General features: G+C 24.6%; 1 protein-coding gene across 1 annotated transcript; it reads right to left on the bottom strand.

Moving 5' to 3' along the window:
• Positions 1–8,045: 8,045 nt before the first annotated feature.
• LOC101506958 (uncharacterized) lies at positions 8,046–8,591 on the bottom strand. Its single transcript, XM_004516297.3, has one exon. It carries the CDS (start codon positions 8,589–8,591, stop codon positions 8,046–8,048), a length of 546 nt encoding a protein of 181 aa, XP_004516354.1.
• Positions 8,592–20,299: the final 11,708 nt, after the last annotated feature.

Here is a 20,299-nt window from a genome sequence, read left to right as displayed (position 1 = left end):
TAAAAAACAACTCTTTTAAAAAAAACCTTCCCTCTTTTGCTGATTGTTTTAGAAAATTTTTCCTCCCCTCTCTCAGTTCTGTTTGCCTCAATTTATAAGAGAAACGGCTAATATTTTCATTCATTGTACAAATACATGTTATGGATTTTGTATTGTTACTCAAGGTAACATTAAGGGAAAGAAAATAAGCCTGTTAACTTTACATTGAGTATTGCATTTCTTTATTAAGCTAAAAAAATAATCAAAGAAACCGGTTTATAACATGTTTGCAACAGGGATCTTCACAAGGTATAGAAGATAAATGATGGGTCTTTGCAAGTTGTTTCTGAGCAATTTTTTTTTTTGAGTGATGCTGGGTTGAAAGGAAACGTGTGAACGGAAGTAAACGTTGAAGACGTGTGAACGGAAGGAAACGTGTGGCCAGTATGAACGGTGTGGCCAGTGTGCCCTGGTTGCAGATCAATTAAAAAAATATTTTATTTCTTTTTCCTTTTTATTTTATTTTTAATATATAGTTAAATCTGAATATAAAATAATGGTATTTTTGAAAATGATTGTAAAAATATTTAAATATATTATTATTATTATTAAAATAATTTTAAATTAATTGGCCAAAAATTAGGTACTACAGTATTCGACTATGAGATGGTGTAGCCGAATACAAGTGCAAAGTCAGTGGCTAAAATTGAACATATGTATTCGACTACGAGATGGTGTAGTCGAATACAAGTGCTAAGTCAATAGCTAAGACTGCACATTTGTATTCGACTACAACTTGGTGTAGTCAAATACAACAACAAGTCAGTGGCAAAATTCATTCATTTGTATTTGAATACAAGGTTTTGTATTCGAATACGATGTTGAAATTTCAAATAAAAACTGAATGTTACATAGGTGTATTGGACTACACAAAAGTTGTAGTCGAATACAACTGAAAACAATGCAATTTTTCAATTCTGAAATGGTTATGGATAATTGAATTTACTCATCAAACCTCTAGGAACAATAACCATTGATCTGAAGTGATGTCTATGGAGTATAAATACCCCATAACTTCAGTTTAAATGCAGTCAATCCCACTACCAAACCTTGAACAGCTTTAAACAATTTTCTGAAATATTCTCAAAGTTATTTTTCATATTTCAAGTACTTGTGTTACATTTTCACATCATTGAGAAAGGTTCTCTAGTATACTTGAAATATTATTGGATTGATATCATTGTACAACTATTATACTCAGATTTTTAGTCAAGAACATTTGTTAAAAAATCATTGAAGTTATTGTATTGTATTTAAAAAAAGTAGTGTACTTTCTTTAAGTATTGTAATCTAAGATAGTGGTATGCTATCTTAAGATGTGTGTTACAAGTTTGTAGCAGAGATCATATGGGGGAATTTGTACATGTTCTAACAATAGTGGAAAAATTGTGCAAGAAGACTGAATGTACCCTTGGTCATAAGGGGAACCAGGATAATATCATTGTGTTCATTATATTTTTTGCCATTTATTTTTGTCATACACTACCTTAATCAGAAAAATCGATCACTAAATCTATAAAAACAAGAAAATTTCTAAACACCTAATTCCCCCCCCTTTCCCCTCCCCCCCCCCCCCCCCCCCCCCCCTTAGGTACGCCTTTGTTCTTACATGTAAGTGATATTTAGTCTTAATTATTAGTTAAGATGGAACCGTCGAACTGTTGAAATTTAAATTTTTAAGTGATATTCAATCTAATTAGTTAAGATTGAATCATTGGATTGTCGAAATTTAATTTTTTTTTTTGTCATAATCGATTTAATTAGTTAAAATTGAACCGTTATATCATCAAATTTTAAATTTGTAAATCATAGTCAGTCCAATTAGTTAATATTGAATAGTTGGATCATCGGAATTATAATTTCTTAGTCATAATTTAATTAGATTATATTTAATTATTTCAAAATTTAGATTAGAAATTTTAAGTTATAACTAATCTAATTAGTTAAAATTAAATCGGTTGATCGTCAAAATTTAAATTTCTAAGTTACAATCAATCTAATTAGTTAAAATTAATCTATTGGATCATCGAATTAAAATTTCTCATTTATAATTAGTCTTATTAGGTTATATTGAATTGTTGGATAATTAAAATTAGAATTATGTTATAATCGTTGGATTATTAGGTTATATTGAATCGTTGGATTAGTTAAATTAGTTAAATTTGGATTATTTCTCATTTCTAAGTTTATAATCAATCTAATTAGTTAAATTTGAATCGTTAAATTGTTGAAATTATATTTTCCAATTAATAGTTAGTCTAATTATTTAACATTTAACTTTTGAATCGTCGAAATTGAAATTCCAAAACATAGTTAGTATAATTAATTAATATTGAACAATTGGATCATCAAAATTAGAATTTGTCTTCATAGTTAGTCTAATTAGGTTAGATTAAATCATTTGATCGTTGAAAATAGATTTTCTAAGTCATATTTAGTCTAATTAAAATTGAACTGTTTGATCATCGAAATTTAAATTTTCAAGTTATTGTTAGTCTATTGAATTAAGATTGAAGCGTTGAATCGTCGAAATTAAAATAATTGGTCTAATTAGTTAAAATTGAATCGTTGGATGACAAAATTTAAATTTATAAGTTATATTTTTTTAAAATCAATTAAAATTGAACTGTTAGATCATTAAAATTAAATTTTTTAATCATAGTCAATTTATTTAGTTAAAATTTAACCTTTATATCATTGTAATTAAAATTTTGGAATTATATTTAATTTAATTTTGACAATCTGACGCGGTACCTGCTCAATGGATTTAAGTTGTTGAATGTGTATTTTTTATTAAAAAAAATTAAATAACAACTCATTTAGTTAATCATTTAATTAAAAAAGTTATTCTTAAACAAACCAAAAATCCCAAAGAAACCTCAAACGTTGAAATTGTGAAGAAAGAATATGAAGCAGCAAATCCAATTCACCGTAACTTCGACCTGGTAGGTGTAATACATATTTTTGGATTTTTAAGAGTATATAAGAAAAAACATAATTAACTGTATCATAATTTTATAAAAGAACTAAATTTTTAAAACAAAAATAAAATGTCCTTTATATGACAATCAATTTAGTTTGATGAGATAAAGAATTTGACATATGAATCTAAGGACATGAGTTTGATTACTTGTAAATAGTGTTTTTGGAATTTAAAAAAATAAAATAAAAAAAATTCGTATGTAAATAGTAAAAAATAATTAATAAATAAATACGAAAATATTAATAGAAAGAAATTTAATACAAAATAATTATAAGTTAATTTAAAAATAATTACTCGAAATAAATTAAAAAAAATTAAAAACTATTAATAAATTAAAAAGAATGACTGATAAATAATTGAAAATTTTCATCTACATAATTGTTATTCTAGATTATCAACATTTAAAACTAATTTAAAAAGAAGGATTGATATGCAATAATTAAAAATTTTCATCTACATAATTGTTAAATTTATCAATGATTGTTGTCGTATTATATTAAAGAAAATCAAACACCGAAAATGATTATTGTATACAAGTATCAATCTACATATTTGTTTGTTTCTATCTCATTTGACTTGTATTATATTAAAGAAAATTAAACACGAAAAATGATTATTGTAGACAAATATCAATCTACATATGTTTTGTTTCGATCTTATTTGATTTTTTGAGTTTTGATTTTTAACATAAAAAAGTTCAATCGTAGAAATACTTTAAATGTTTATAGGATCAAGATGAAAACTCTAATAATTCATCATTTAAAAAGTTACATGACTTCTTTTAATTTTAACTATCTATATATAATTGTATAGTTAAGATTTAACTCTCTCACACTTAAATATATAACATTCTCTCTCACCCTCTGAGGATTAGCATATGCATTTCTTGGAGAAAATAATCTACTAGATACACTTTTAGATGAGAAGAAGAAAAAATCACATAAATAAGCTCACCATGCACTTATTCCATTTGGCTCAAATTGGAAAATTTCTACATGACTATAAATCCTTTGCCAATAGATTCTATGTAAAACAAAGACTGTGCCTTCAAGATGCTAACGGAAAAGTCAATGCAAGAGAACATTGATATCTGGTATTAATACGTACTTCGGTTTGGTGGGGAGTGAGAGTGAATCATGGTATATTATATATTTGTGTCGAAAATCTTCTTAGATTTATTATAGTCAAGAGATATGTCTCAGTGGTAATAACAGAAGTAGAAATATAAGATGTGAGAGACTCACACTTGAAGAGAAAATTATTAGATTCAAGTGTAAGTGGATTTTAGATATGTCTCTTCATTGACTAGATTTTCATCTTTTTATATGACTACGATTTACTTCAAAAATCTTTCATCAATATAAAATTAACACATATTTTAAAATATACAAACACAATATTTTTATAAATTAAAAAGGGACTAATCTTTGCAAAAAAATAATAACTTTTTTATTCTTACTTGGTTGCTAAATATTTTTGAGTTTCGCCCCCCCCCTTAGGTACGCCTTTGTTCTTACATGTAAGTGATATTTAGTCTTAATTATTAGTTAAGATGGAACCGTCGAACTGTTGAAATTTAAATTTTTAAGTGATATTCAATCTAATTAGTTAAGATTGAATCATTGGATTGTCGAAATTTAATTTTTTTTTTTGTCATAATCGATTTAATTAGTTAAAATTGAACCGTTATATCATCAAATTTTAAATTTGTAAATCATAGTCAGTCCAATTAGTTAATATTGAATAGTTGGATCATCGGAATTATAATTTCTTAGTCATAATTTAATTAGATTATATTTAATTATTTCAAAATTTAGATTAGAAATTTTAAGTTATAACTAATCTAATTAGTTAAAATTAAATCGGTTGATCGTCAAAATTTAAATTTCTAAGTTACAATCAATCTAATTAGTTAAAATTAATCTATTGGATCATCGAATTAAAATTTCTCATTTATAATTAGTCTTATTAGGTTATATTGAATTGTTGGATAATTAAAATTAGAATTATGTTATAATCGTTGGATTATTAGGTTATATTGAATCGTTGGATTAGTTAAATTAGTTAAATTTGGATTATTTCTCATTTCTAAGTTTATAATCAATCTAATTAGTTAAATTTGAATCGTTAAATTGTTGAAATTATATTTTCCAATTAATAGTTAGTCTAATTATTTAACATTTAACTTTTGAATCGTCGAAATTGAAATTCCAAAACATAGTTAGTATAATTAATTAATATTGAACAATTGGATCATCAAAATTAGAATTTGTCTTCATAGTTAGTCTAATTAGGTTAGATTAAATCATTTGATCGTTGAAAATAGATTTTCTAAGTCATATTTAGTCTAATTAAAATTGAACTGTTTGATCATCGAAATTTAAATTTTCAAGTTATTGTTAGTCTATTGAATTAAGATTGAAGCGTTGAATCGTCGAAATTAAAATAATTGGTCTAATTAGTTAAAATTGAATCGTTGGATGACAAAATTTAAATTTATAAGTTATATTTTTTTAAAATCAATTAAAATTGAACTGTTAGATCATTAAAATTAAATTTTTTAATCATAGTCAATTTATTTAGTTAAAATTTAACCTTTATATCATTGTAATTAAAATTTTGGAATTATATTTAATTTAATTTTGACAATCTGACGCGGTACCTGCTCAATGGATTTAAGTTGTTGAATGTGTATTTTTTATTAAAAAAAATTAAATAACAACTCATTTAGTTAATCATTTAATTAAAAAAGTTATTCTTAAACAAACCAAAAATCCCAAAGAAACCTCAAACGTTGAAATTGTGAAGAAAGAATATGAAGCAGCAAATCCAATTCACCGTAACTTCGACCTGGTAGGTGTAATACATATTTTTGGATTTTTAAGAGTATATAAGAAAAAACATAATTAACTGTATCATAATTTTATAAAAGAACTAAATTTTTAAAACAAAAATAAAATGTCCTTTATATGACAATCAATTTAGTTTGATGAGATAAAGAATTTGACATATGAATCTAAGGACATGAGTTTGATTACTTGTAAATAGTGTTTTTGGAATTTAAAAAAATAAAATAAAAAAAATTCGTATGTAAATAGTAAAAAATAATTAATAAATAAATACGAAAATATTAATAGAAAGAAATTTAATACAAAATAATTATAAGTTAATTTAAAAATAATTACTCGAAATAAATTAAAAAAAATTAAAAACTATTAATAAATTAAAAAGAATGACTGATAAATAATTGAAAATTTTCATCTACATAATTGTTATTCTAGATTATCAACATTTAAAACTAATTTAAAAAGAAGGATTGATATGCAATAATTAAAAATTTTCATCTACATAATTGTTAAATTTATCAATGATTGTTGTCGTATTATATTAAAGAAAATCAAACACCGAAAATGATTATTGTATACAAGTATCAATCTACATATTTGTTTGTTTCTATCTCATTTGACTTGTATTATATTAAAGAAAATTAAACACGAAAAATGATTATTGTAGACAAATATCAATCTACATATGTTTTGTTTCGATCTTATTTGATTTTTTGAGTTTTGATTTTTAACATAAAAAAGTTCAATCGTAGAAATACTTTAAATGTTTATAGGATCAAGATGAAAACTCTAATAATTCATCATTTAAAAAGTTACATGACTTCTTTTAATTTTAACTATCTATATATAATTGTATAGTTAAGATTTAACTCTCTCACACTTAAATATATAACATTCTCTCTCACCCTCTGAGGATTAGCATATGCATTTCTTGGAGAAAATAATCTACTAGATACACTTTTAGATGAGAAGAAGAAAAAATCACATAAATAAGCTCACCATGCACTTATTCCATTTGGCTCAAATTGGAAAATTTCTACATGACTATAAATCCTTTGCCAATAGATTCTATGTAAAACAAAGACTGTGCCTTCAAGATGCTAACGGAAAAGTCAATGCAAGAGAACATTGATATCTGGTATTAATACGTACTTCGGTTTGGTGGGGAGTGAGAGTGAATCATGGTATATTATATATTTGTGTCGAAAATCTTCTTAGATTTATTATAGTCAAGAGATATGTCTCAGTGGTAATAACAGAAGTAGAAATATAAGATGTGAGAGACTCACACTTGAAGAGAAAATTATTAGATTCAAGTGTAAGTGGATTTTAGATATGTCTCTTCATTGACTAGATTTTCATCTTTTTATATGACTACGATTTACTTCAAAAATCTTTCATCAATATAAAATTAACACATATTTTAAAATATACAAACACAATATTTTTATAAATTAAAAAGGGACTAATCTTTGCAAAAAAATAATAACTTTTTTATTCTTACTTGGTTGCTAAATATTTTTGAGTTTCGCCACATGCTAGGTCGGTCTCTTTCAACGGTGTCTTCAGAAAACGCAAGAGAAAAAGTTAGAAATTGCATTTAACTTTGGTGTATTCATCTAAGTTTGGTGTACATTTCACAAGAGTTTGACATTTTTTATATAGTGATGAAAACAATCCTCGCATATGTAAAATATCTAAAGTAGAACTTTAAAATTTATAGAGTTAAAAATTATTCAATATATAAAAAAATTTCAATATAAAACTTTAATAATTTTTAAATTCACATAAAAACATATTCTACACTAAGACTTAATTTACCTGCATACTTGAAACGACGCCAACATTGATACACCTCAACAAAGATTCAAAATTAAATTCAGCTATAAAAATCAATATTAACTCCAATTTATTGTATCTAATAATAATGAGGTTTCCTAGAAATTGAGATGTCAAGATCAATAAGAATCTAATTTGTAGCCAACAACAATAAGTAACATGTAAAGAAGATAAAAATTACCAACAATAATTCTTACATGATAATCAAAATGAAGTAAACCCAAATTAATGTTCAAAATTACTCAAATTCAAAAGAAAGACAACAACATTAAAAAGTAAATCACCTATGTATAATAATAGATGCATAACTTTCATTACCCCAACAATGTAGTGAAACTTCAAGTACTTTCATTTCCATTAACTTTTGCCATCTCTTTGTTGTATTTCTCCTCTATTTGTTGCCATTCTTTCATAGAAATAATAACAAGTGTTTTGGCAGCTTCTATATCAAATTCATCATACATTAACCTATATTGTGTACTCTCTCTTTTTTCCGTGGCCAATTTAAATTGTTTTCGGTGGCGTTTGGATCGTTTTCGAGTAGGGTTTTTCGGACAAGACTCAAAAAAACTATTTCTACCAAAGTTTGCTAGGGTATAGTAGAAGTTCCTTTTCAAAGAACGAAGATTGTGCATAGGATTGTTTCTTGAATGAGAAGATGATGACGAAGATGAAGAGAAAGAATGAGTTGGTCTTTTTGTTGATTCAAGTGAGTATTCAATTACTTGACTATTGTTTGGAGGTTTTGGAGGGACCGGTAATTTGGCTAAGTGAGATTTCATGTGACCTCCCAATGCTTTTCCATTAGAAAAAGACTTGTTACAAATGGTACAAACTCTACTATTGTTCTCCATAGTTGGAGACAATTCTCTAATCTCAACCATTTTCTTTCTCCTTTTTTTTTTACAATTTTTGACTTTTAAAAAGAGATAAATGATTCCTTGGCAATTAATTTAATAGTTTTTTCATCTACAACCGTTAGATTAAGAGAGAAAAATCTAATGGTCTAAAGGTGATGATAGATGATATAATTTCTAAAAAGAGTAGGCAACATCAAACTTGCACCAAAATACAAAAATGGTATCGCGTTATTACTTTAGCATTTTAATATTTCCTTTGCAAAAAATATAATTTAACATTTACCAATTTACAATAATTGTATAGGGAATACTTTTATTAAAATTTTGAAGGCATTAGATTATTCTTTTTTTTCTTTCTTTAATTGACATCATACTATGTATTTTATTTTTTAGGTATTTATTTATTTTATTCTTATCTTCATATAATATGTTTAGCTTTAATTTTCAATGTTTTTTTTTTTTTGAATTTAATAAATATGCATTGATAATGTAAAAATTTACACTATTAAACAATATATATCTCACACATACATAGATGGTTATTGATATACTTTAAAAAATATTATAAAAAGTAAAACGGATGTATAATATAATTAAATGACAATGTAAAATATCATTATTAAACTCTCATTTTTTAATGGGAAAGCATTGGGAGACCACATGAAAAACTCATTTAATAATTCTTATCCATTTATTTCTCTTGATAACGTGGATTGCTAGTAAGATCTTGAATCATTTAAAAGAGAACAACACTCTTTTAAGTTTTAGTTCAATGAGCAAATACCGATTAAGCTAGACATGTTTTGTTACAGTTTAAATTTAGAATCTTACACTTGTGTGAGTTAATTAGATTAAATAGCACCTGCAGTTCGTTAACTTAATTTCAGTTAATGTTTTAATTATTTATCTTTTTTTTCTTTCTGATTTGGTCCTTTATTTTAATTTTAAATGACAATTTGATCTTTTATGTTTTAAAATGTCAATAATTATTTTTTTTTTTACAAAAATTCAAATAATTTATAAAAAAAATTAAACAAAACCCATAAAATTAATTAACATCTTCAATATAATGCAAATTTCATCAAATTCACAGCTTAAATCTTTAAATAAACTCATATTTTCATTCTTTATTTGATGTATTTGATGTTGTTGAAGATGAAAATATGAGTTTATTTGAATATTTAAGTTATGCATTTGATGAAATTTGCATTATATTGAAGATGATAATTAATTTTATGAGTTTTGTTTAAAAAATTTGATGAATTTTTTGAATTTTTGTAAAAAAAAAATTGTTGACATTTTAAATCATAAAAGATCAAATTGTCACTTGAAATTAAAATAAATTACTAAATTAAAAAAAAAATAACTAAAAAGTTAACTGAAATTAAGTTAAGGGATCGCGGATGCTATTTAACCGAGTTAATTATAAAAAAAATTACTATTTTTTCTAAAATAAAAAAATAAAATAAAATAAATTGTAGTTGAACTTTTCGGTGCAACCGATTATACATTGGGCGTTAGGTTAATAGTCGCCGATGTGTATTTCTTAAAATAAAAAAGGACAAAAAATTAATCTTGTACCAAAATTAAAAAAATGGTACCATGTTATTTGTTTAGCATTTCAACTTTTCATTCGCTAAAAAATATTTAACATTTACCAATTGACAATATTTATATGAGGAATATTTTTATTTCAATTTTGAATATGTTATTTATAATATTTTTCTAAACTTGACATAATACAAAAGTATTTTATTGTTACTTTTTATTATTTATTTTTTAATCATATCTTTAATTATTAGCATTTTATGTGGATCATCGCAAAAAATCATATCTCACAATGTATATGTTTCTTGCGATATTTTAGAGAATCATATAAAAAATTGACATATTATTAAATTATAATTTGATATTAATGTAAAATATTTTTACATTATCACTCTATATATCAATTAAACTCTTTATATCTTTTTGTTGTATACAATCGATCTATCATTTACAAAAAAATTGTCTTTTAGATTAATACGTTAACATGTGTAAGTAAGCTCTTCTTTTTTTGTTGCGTAAGCATGAAAAGTTGTGTTCTTTCATTTTAGAGAATCACACATATATTTTACAAGCAATTATAACTTTCATTAAAGAGTATTTAATAAAATTGTATAATATTTTTAAATGTATAATATTATAAAATAAATATGAAGTAGTATAATTCATATTTAATTAGAATATTAAATACTAGTATTAAATATGATGAGTAAAAACAATTATAATATTGAATTTCTATAATGCAGTATTAATGCATGAGAAAACAAATTAAAATAAGAATAACCATATAAATTATATTTTTCATTTTTATATCTATATAAATTATCTAAAGTTAACTAGACCAAAAAAAATATCTAAAGTTAATTACCAAACATAGAACTTATGTATTGATAAAATAAAAAATAAAATAAAATAAACTAATTTATCTTTCTTTAGTTATGGTTAATAATATATTTTAATAAAATAAACGTAAACAATAAATACTACTATCTATAAATAAATATAAAATGAAAAATGAAATTGAGTATATATATGTTATTTATATATTCATATTCAATGTGAGAATATTTATAATAAAATGTTAAGTTATTTGTCATAAATACATATTTTTACAATTCAATAAAATTGAGTGAATAGGAAATGAACTATAAGTTATTAAATATCAATATTATTTCAAAATATATTTAAGGTGACAATTAAAATATACTAGTTAAGTTTTTAATCAATATTATTTCATAATAGTCTGTTTCAAAAAAAAATATTATTAATAGTTGTAAGAGTAATAATAATTTTACAATAATCACATTAGAGATATTAATTTTGTTTTTTTTATTAAAAAGTCAAACTTTTATCACTCAAACAACACCTCTTAGACAAATATACTAATTAAGTAGACGGCCAAATCATTTGAAAATTTATTACAACAATTATTTTATATAATTTAAAAATATTTTAAATTAAAACATTACTTAGAAAATAAAAAATAAAAAAACTGTAAATAATTCAGTTGTTATTTTATTATAATAATTAACTTAGATTTTTTGTCATGATATTTTTATAGTTGTGAATTTACTTTATACGGGGTAAGAAATATAGAGAAAATCATTTTGATAATAGTATTAAATTTTATATGTTGTTGAATATAAAATAACTAAATATTTATTTTAAAATGCTATATCTATATATAAAGTTTACCTGATATTTATGAGGGATAATGATGATATTAATTTTTCTCTTATATAAGTGGAGGAAATATGACTGGTAGAGCAAATGTGAAAACAAAAAAACACCAGAAGTAAATAAACTACTAATGTCCAAAGCATTTCAATTCAGAATTATATATTCACAATCCTAATTGTATTTAATTTTTTTTTTTTTTTATCTCAATACTTGCCTAATATCTACTATCTATTTAAGAATAGAGAATGCTAGCAAAATGTCATAACTATCCATTCAAATTTAATTTGTTTTTCTCATTTTATTTATGGGCTCAAGGGAAAATTACTTCTCATTTTAAATTTTAAAATATTTTCCTTGTTCACTCATTTCAACTTTTACACTTTAATCTTAATTCCTCTCTCCTGTAAATAAATTATATAAGAAAAAAATGTATAATTGATCACGAATATAAAAAAAAATAAAAAATAAACGACACAAATATTGAATAAAAAAAATATTACATAAAAATAAATTGTGTTTTAATAGAAAAAATACGTGTATGTTTAATAGGAAAAATATTTTTCAAATATAAAAAATATAAAACAAATAATTATTTGTAACTGATAAATAAAATCAATTTTTTTTTAAACTATGAACAAGTCATATATAAATATTACCACCTACACTCTACTTGTGTGACAACACATATTTTTTGCTAGTTGAAACTATAAACCATTACAAATTTTCTTACTCTAGTTAAATTATTGAAAAACAAAAAGGAAATAAGTCAACACCGTGTAGAATATACAAATTACTTAACTAGAGAATAATTTTACCTCATACCGTTAGATGAGCTTGAACACCAATCAAACATATAATAATTTTTCCAATTGATCCATGAGGAGCTCGAGGGATAATGTATTTTTTCAATTTTTTTTATCATTGCCAGAATAAACACTACATTTGATGGATGTAGGTCTAATGACATACATATAGTTTCATAACACCATATGTTCCTGTTGCTCAATGCATAGCATCTTCTCCTCAAGACATAAAATAAGCTAATGTCACCCAAAGTTTCTAGTTTGACATAAACAGAGTCGTGTTAATATTTTAAAGGTTGCCTACGAATTTAAAAAATTGAATTTTAATAAAAAATATAATACTTTCATACTTTCAAATCCATAATCATATTTTTAAATCTTAAGAAGCATAGTAAAAAACCTGAAATTTCTTATAATTGTGTGAACTAATGATCAACTCTACAATATTTATCAGCAATCGATCTAATAGATTACCAACAAACGATCTATTAGTACCATTTTAAATCACAAAATCAATAACGAGTTTGTAAAATATAAAACCCTAACATCAGATTAAAACCTACTAAATAATGAGTTCATTCAAGATTATAGCTGTCGCGGCCTAAAATTTTGAGTGTTTATCAAATTCAATGGAATCGCCACCAAATTTTATTTTAAAATAGGAAAAACATTGGGAACCCCCTAAAAAAACAAGAAAAATGATCTTTGAAATTAAAAATTTGACTTTGGGAGTCGATTATGCGTAGGGAAGATATTAGCACCCTACAACATATGTTAAAAAGGTTACCTATAATTAATTGTACAAAATTAATGTTAACCTATATAAATTTATTTCTCTTTATTATTTAATGTAGATATAAATTGTAATTTTATGAAGATAATTTTGAAAAAATAAGTTGGCTAAAAAAAATTTTTTTTTTTTTGTTATTGTGTTTGAAAAGAGTGTGATCTTGCTCCTACGTATCTCCTAGTGCAATCGAAAAATCAAAGTTATGTAGTTCTATAGTAAAAAATGCGGATGTATTGATTACTTTTAAAGAAATGCGTTTGTGTTGCAATAAAATGGTTTGAAAAATGTTGTTGATCTGATGAAGGAACAAAAAAGATATTGAATACAAAAGTGTTTATGATGAGTGATTTCATTATTAATTTTAATTTCGTTAAAAAAATTTAATATCACTAATTTGTCAAACTTAGACGCCTTCAACTATCATTGACAAGATGTCACATCTCATTCGATTTTATTTTATTAAAGGATAATTATTACATAGAGTTTAAGATTATCAAGTTGTCGCAACTCAACCGTCTTAAAACTAAGGTTGGCAAAACTTAGTTTTGAATAACATGAATTTTTATTTTATTAAAGATAAAAATAATAAACCTAAGAATGAATTTAGATGCATATACAACTCATTAGTGGTTGATGTTGGTTGTACTTAGCCAAAACTTAATAGGATAGAAAAATAATTACTATTATAACACTAGTAAAAAAAGAAACTAACACTAAATCAAAAGCTTGAATATCTGTATAAGAGCAACCATATTTTGTAATAAAACAAAAAATAGAAATAAAATATATGTGTTAAACAAACACAATCTTAGATTGACGTCTAAAAAAAAGTTATCGCAAAAGGCATAAAAAAATTTAGTTCTTATCATTTTTAACTGATTAATGGTTGTGATGTTGAAGAAGACGTGGGAGAACACACCAAAATTCAAATTAAATGTATAACACTAAAAACAAAAGTATAACATTACTACAAATATTAGTTAAGAAATAGTTACCACACAAGTTGAGTATTTGTTACTCGCATAAAACATCAACAAAAAAAATTGGGACCATCTTATATGTATGTGTATCATATTTTAAGGTATTTCTATCTATTTTTTCATGGTATTTTTCTCAATATTTACTTTATTTTATTAGAAGATGAGTTTATTTAGAGTAGTATTCTTTACCAATGGGGTTTTTGTTAAAGGCCCTAAGTTAAGATATGGAGGGGGTAAAATTTATGCATATAAAGAACTAGATATGGATATGTTGTCATACTTTGAGGCGTGTGAAATTATAAAGCAAATGGACTCCACTTTTGATGAATTGTTGTTATGCCATGGTGAAAATGGACTAATGGGATATCAAAGGATGAGCTTAATGTTGGGCTTTAAAGAAGGGTTTTCAAAATTTTGATCCTTGTAGAGGAACATTTTTAATCAACAAATCTTGATTGAACCATTAATGGGAAATTAAAACTCTTAAAAAAGTATTGTCCTTCGATTAATATCTTTGGAGGAAGGTAAGTACAAATTCATTTGTAACTATACTTTGAGTTTGAATGTCTTTTCTATCTTTGATTGTGACACCATCCTATCATCTTAATTTTTTCTCATTAAAATAAATTAATCACAAATCAAAACATCAAATTAAGTACCTCTTAGGATTATTGAAATATGATTTAACTTTGATAACCAACATAGAGAGTACCGACGTCTCTACATAGTCCATGCCAACACAATACAAAGCACAATGCTATTCTTTGAAGTGTTGTGGCAATCAAGATTATTTGAGAGTGTATTCTTCTTTTATTTAAAGTGAGCCCCAAACTCTAAGTCTTATGTTTTTAGATCATCTCAAAACACGAACTATAATAACTATATTTAATTCATTGTTACGCATTATAAAATAAGTTATTTTTGTATTTAATAATTTATAGATTATTTGTTAGAGATTTTACGTGGTTTATATGAAGCCCACTATTGTTGTTCAAAATGGGCTTGCAAGACTTTTAGGTGGTTTATATCAAGCCCACTACTGTTATTTAAAATTCAGTTTTGTGTACCTTAAATACTAGGATATACAACTTCTTTTTAGATTTTTGTCATCTTAGATTAGGACACTCTTCAAACAAAGTTCGTTAACATGTTTTTAAATCTTTTCCTTATGTTAGTTTCAATAATAATAAAATTTGTGACTTTTGTCATCTTGCCTAATAATCTAAGTTGCCTTTTGATTCTAATACTATTATTTCTATCTATAAATGTCTTAGATTTGACTCATATGGATACATGGGAACATTTGTCTCCTTCTTTTATGTATGGTCATCATTATTTGTTAATTATTGTTAATGACTGCAGTAAACATAATTGGATATATTTATCTTGTGAAAGCTAATTTTGAAACTAGAAAATTATTACATTACTTTGTTGTTTTAATTCAAAACCAGTTCAATAAAATGATAAAAAAAATAGTTCGTTCTGATAATAAAAGTGAATTTATTTTTCTTAAATTTGGAATCATTCATCAAAATTTTTGTGTCGAGACTCCACACAAAAATTACATTGTGGAGCATAAACATATACATATCTTAAATATAATTAGAAATATTGAAAGAGTTTAAATTTTAGTTTAATAGTTATTTTTTTGTCCTCTTTTCTCTCTTTTGAGTCTTTTCTGTTCTTTTGTTGGCTGCTATTAGGTTTAGTTAATTAGTTTTTTTTTGGTAGTTACTCTTCTTTTATTTGGACCATATTGTAAAAAGTCTATCCTTTGTATTTTCAATTTCAATTAATAAAACAGATAAATATTCAGTAAAATAAAGTTTACTAATGTATTTGATTCAAATATATATATATATATATATATATATATATATTGGTTGAAATTAAATTAAATTAAAATTTTTTTTAAATAATATCTTAATAACTATTGACAACGACAATACTTCATTTGTCTCATAACGAGAAAGTCAACTAACTATTTTATTTAAATTATTAAAAATACGTAAATAAAAATAAAATATATATGAATTTCGCTTATAAATAAATCTAGAGGGATTGGGAGTACATGTTTGGTGCAACCGGTGTTATCAAAATAAATATTGGTAAGTCACATGGATGGTCATAAGCTAAGTGCCAAAACAATTGGATTGTAGGTTTATCATCTGGTTATACTATAAGGTCGCAAACTTTATGTAATAATAATAGTCAATCCCTCCATGAAGTATCCAATTTTAATGGAGAAGGGACCCATATATAGCTTGATATAACCCCACCACCAACAAATACAACATGTCAAGCAAAAGAAGGAAACAAGAATATAAAATAAAAGTCTACATTCAAATTAATTCTAATTCATCTAAATAATAATAATAATAATAATAATAATAATAAAATATAATAATAATAATAAAATATAATAATAATAATAATAATAATAATAATAAAAGTCAATATTTGATGACACGAAATAAAATAAAAATTCACAAATACACCATATTAAGGAAAATTAATAATTTACAAAGACTTGTTTTAAAATAATCAAAAATAAATAAACCAAAACAAATAGGACGAGTTGAGAAAATAAAAATATATTTAAATTTAAATAAAATTTAAGTCATATTTTAAGGGTATTATCTATCAAATTACCCATTTGTAAATTATATTTTTCAAGAATATTTGAGTTCAATTTTTAAAAATAAGATAGAGTAATTGATCTTTGAAATTGAAGAATTTAAAAAAATCTCACATTGTTTAGAATTGTAAAGGAAGAAAGTTCAAGTTATATATATGACTCTAATTTTTCATTAAGAATTGCACCAATCAGCAAAACTTTAAGTTTATATTTGATTCTTTTTATCTTTTATTTAGAGTTTTGTGAGATAGTTAGGTATACTCTTTAGAGAGTGTGATCGTATTAGGGGTGTGAGGTATTTGGGAGAAGTATATGTGAAATAGTTTTCGCATAGAGTCATTCATTTGTGGTGGATTTTTATTTGATTTGGAGTTTTCACGTTATTTTATTTAGACTTAATTGTAGTTTTGATCCTCTATTATTACTAATTCACGGAATTGATCTCCCTATTTTAAAAGTCGACAATTTTGGTCACTCTCTCATATTTTTGAACTAAAAAAATAATGATTTGATATATTTTTATCGAAGTTCTAGATACATTAATCATTCATATGTCATTAATTAAATTAAAAATATAAAACAAATGAATGTCACGTTATTTAAAACACCTTACACCATCATTTTTTAGTTAAAATATCAGAGGGTGGGACCAAAACTATTGACTTTTAAAATAGGGGGACCAATTTCGTAAATCAGTAAAAATAAAGGGATTAAAATTGCAATTAAGCCTTTTTTTTTTATTTTGATTATTATTTAAATTTCTCTGTTTGTAAATTTTTCAATAGTAATTTTACTTTCAGTCTTGAAGTAACATTATTTTTCACTTCTCGGATGTTATAATTGTATGAACAACAGAGTCCCAAACATCACAATTGTTAGAACTAGCATAATAAATTGTGAGTTGCAAGAGACTTGATCTGTAGCAACCCCTCTCATTATCTTAGAAATATTTACAAGATTAGAATATTACTTAGATTATTAAAAAAATTGCTAAACATCATACATTATTTTCTAGTAATATTTAAATTATATTAAAAGTTGGGGTGGGTAAGTGGTACTATTAACAAGTACAAGTGTCAAAAGAGGAAAATACATCACACTTTTCTTTCTCTTTCTCTTTCTCCCTCGCAGGTACATCAACCCATTAAACTATTTCCTTTCTTTCATCATCCACCCCACTTTCTCTTCAATCCTAACACATTTATTTCACTTTGTTATTGTTCATCATCAACAATCCCCTCATGTTCTCCCCAAGATCCTTCAATGACAACAACCATCTGAAGTTCTCTCCCTCCAATTTGATCTTGTGCGTGTCCTCTTTTTCATCTTTGGTGTCGTCTACTGTTCAAGGCATCTCGTATTCGACCCATTACAATAGAGGCAAAAGTGTCAAGTGCAAGAAAACCATACAACTCTAAACAATCCACTCAACATACTCTAAAGAAAATTTATCCTTGCCAAAAGTGTGAATTCTTTTCCTAGTAACTAATTTCCACTTTTGTATGTGAGATTCTCGAGTTGACTTTAAATTCATCGATTGTTTAAACTTCATTTCTTGGGTTTGAAATAACAGGGACTTTGAAACTAAGAGTGAAGAAAATTGTGACGTTTGGCATGTAGGAATTGTTGAAACTTATTCATTTTTTAAAATTCATTCATTTTGCGTGTGTGCTAATAACTATAATGTGTTAAGGGTTGAAAGAATGAGAGCGGAATGTTAGTGGACTAACTAGTGTGTTATTTGTATTAACAGTTCCCTCTGAATCATCCTTTTGGATGTTCTATGTAGACTCCCTCTAAAACTTCCATCAAAACATTCTACTTACACTATCTTTGTACCTTCCCCCTAGATGTTCTACGTAAACTCCCTATGAAACTTCCCTCTAAATATTCTATGTAGACTTCCTCTGAACCTTCCCTCTAGATATTCTACGTAGACCCCCTCTAGATGTTCTACATAGACTCACTCTAAAACTTTCCTCTAAACCTTTCTTATATATGTTTTACATAGACTCTCTTTAAAATTTATCTCTAAATATTATATGTAGACTCTGACTTAACTTCCTCTGATCGAGTATTTCCTCTGTCTTGACTTTCTCTGGTCGAATTTTCCCTTTAATTGGAACTCTCTTTGACTAGGATTTACCTCATACTGTAATCTCCCTCTGTGAAGTTGTAATTTATTTTGTGTATTAGTACATTACAGGATTTTTGTAGACTATGTATTATGTAGTTACAATGACATTTCAATGATTCTACTTTATGAGAATTTATATGATTGCTTTTGGAATGTTAGAATGTATGTTTTATTGTCATTTTCTAAATACATAGTGATGGGATATTACATGATCTATATGTTTTGATAGATATATAATAAATTATATACTATTAAGTTTAATTAAATAATTTTAATTTCTAAAAAGTATCACGTTAGCATGATAATAAGTTAAAAATATTAAGTCAAAAAATATTTAAAATTTTGGAAAAATAAAATTTGATATTGAATTGAAATATAAGATTGTGACAAATAATCAATTATGGATTTAATATATTTTATATTATATTTTTTAATTAAGAGTATAAATTTAAATATAATATAAAAATGACTTATAAAAATAAAAAATTCAATAAATAAATGATTTTAATTTCGTCATTTTTGTAGGATAAAATTTAAAATTATTTAATTATTAAGAATATAATGTTTACTACATTGTCAAAAGAAAGAAAAAAAATATCAACCGTTGCCTATGTGACTACATTGTCAACATCATTCCCTCATAATATCAATGTATGTTCTCTATTATCAATTGAATACGTTTCAATACTAGTATGTCTCTTGGGAATTCTCTAATAACTTCTTCATTAGTGTCTTTCTATCATAGTTATTGTTAGTGTGACAAAGAAATCAATTTTGACCCAAAACGGTAGAAAGAGAAAAACTTGATAAATGATAAAATTAGACTTACATGTTCACTCTTAAAAATAGATTTACATATAAATGATAAAAATAATACACTGTTAAATATTTTATGTATTTCTAATTTATTTCCTGTAATTACTACAAATGGAACATTAAATTATTGTCTTTAATGTCATGAAGGGCCAACACTAAAAATTAAAAGGTATCAAAGCAAATTATTAATTTAAAAAATAAATTTATAATTTTTTTTAAATGATCAAAATTAATAATTAGTTTTTAGTTTTGAAAAGAGTGAAAAGTTGAATGACTTTCTTACCACTTTAATCTCTATGTTTCTCCCATAAACCACCAAACAATTGTTTATTTTTTATTTTTT

This window comes from Cicer arietinum, chromosome 5 (genome assembly GCF_000331145.2).
Source record: "Cicer arietinum cultivar CDC Frontier isolate Library 1 chromosome 5, Cicar.CDCFrontier_v2.0, whole genome shotgun sequence".
NCBI classification, from domain to species: Eukaryota; Viridiplantae; Streptophyta; class Magnoliopsida; order Fabales; family Fabaceae; genus Cicer; species Cicer arietinum.
This window is presented reverse-complemented; position numbering and strand designations above follow the sequence as displayed.

Coding starts and splice junctions, on each gene's coding strand:
- LOC101506958 (XM_004516297.3), bottom strand. CDS start 8,591: ATGGTTGAGATTAGAGAATTGTCTCCAACTATGGAGAACAATAGTAGA.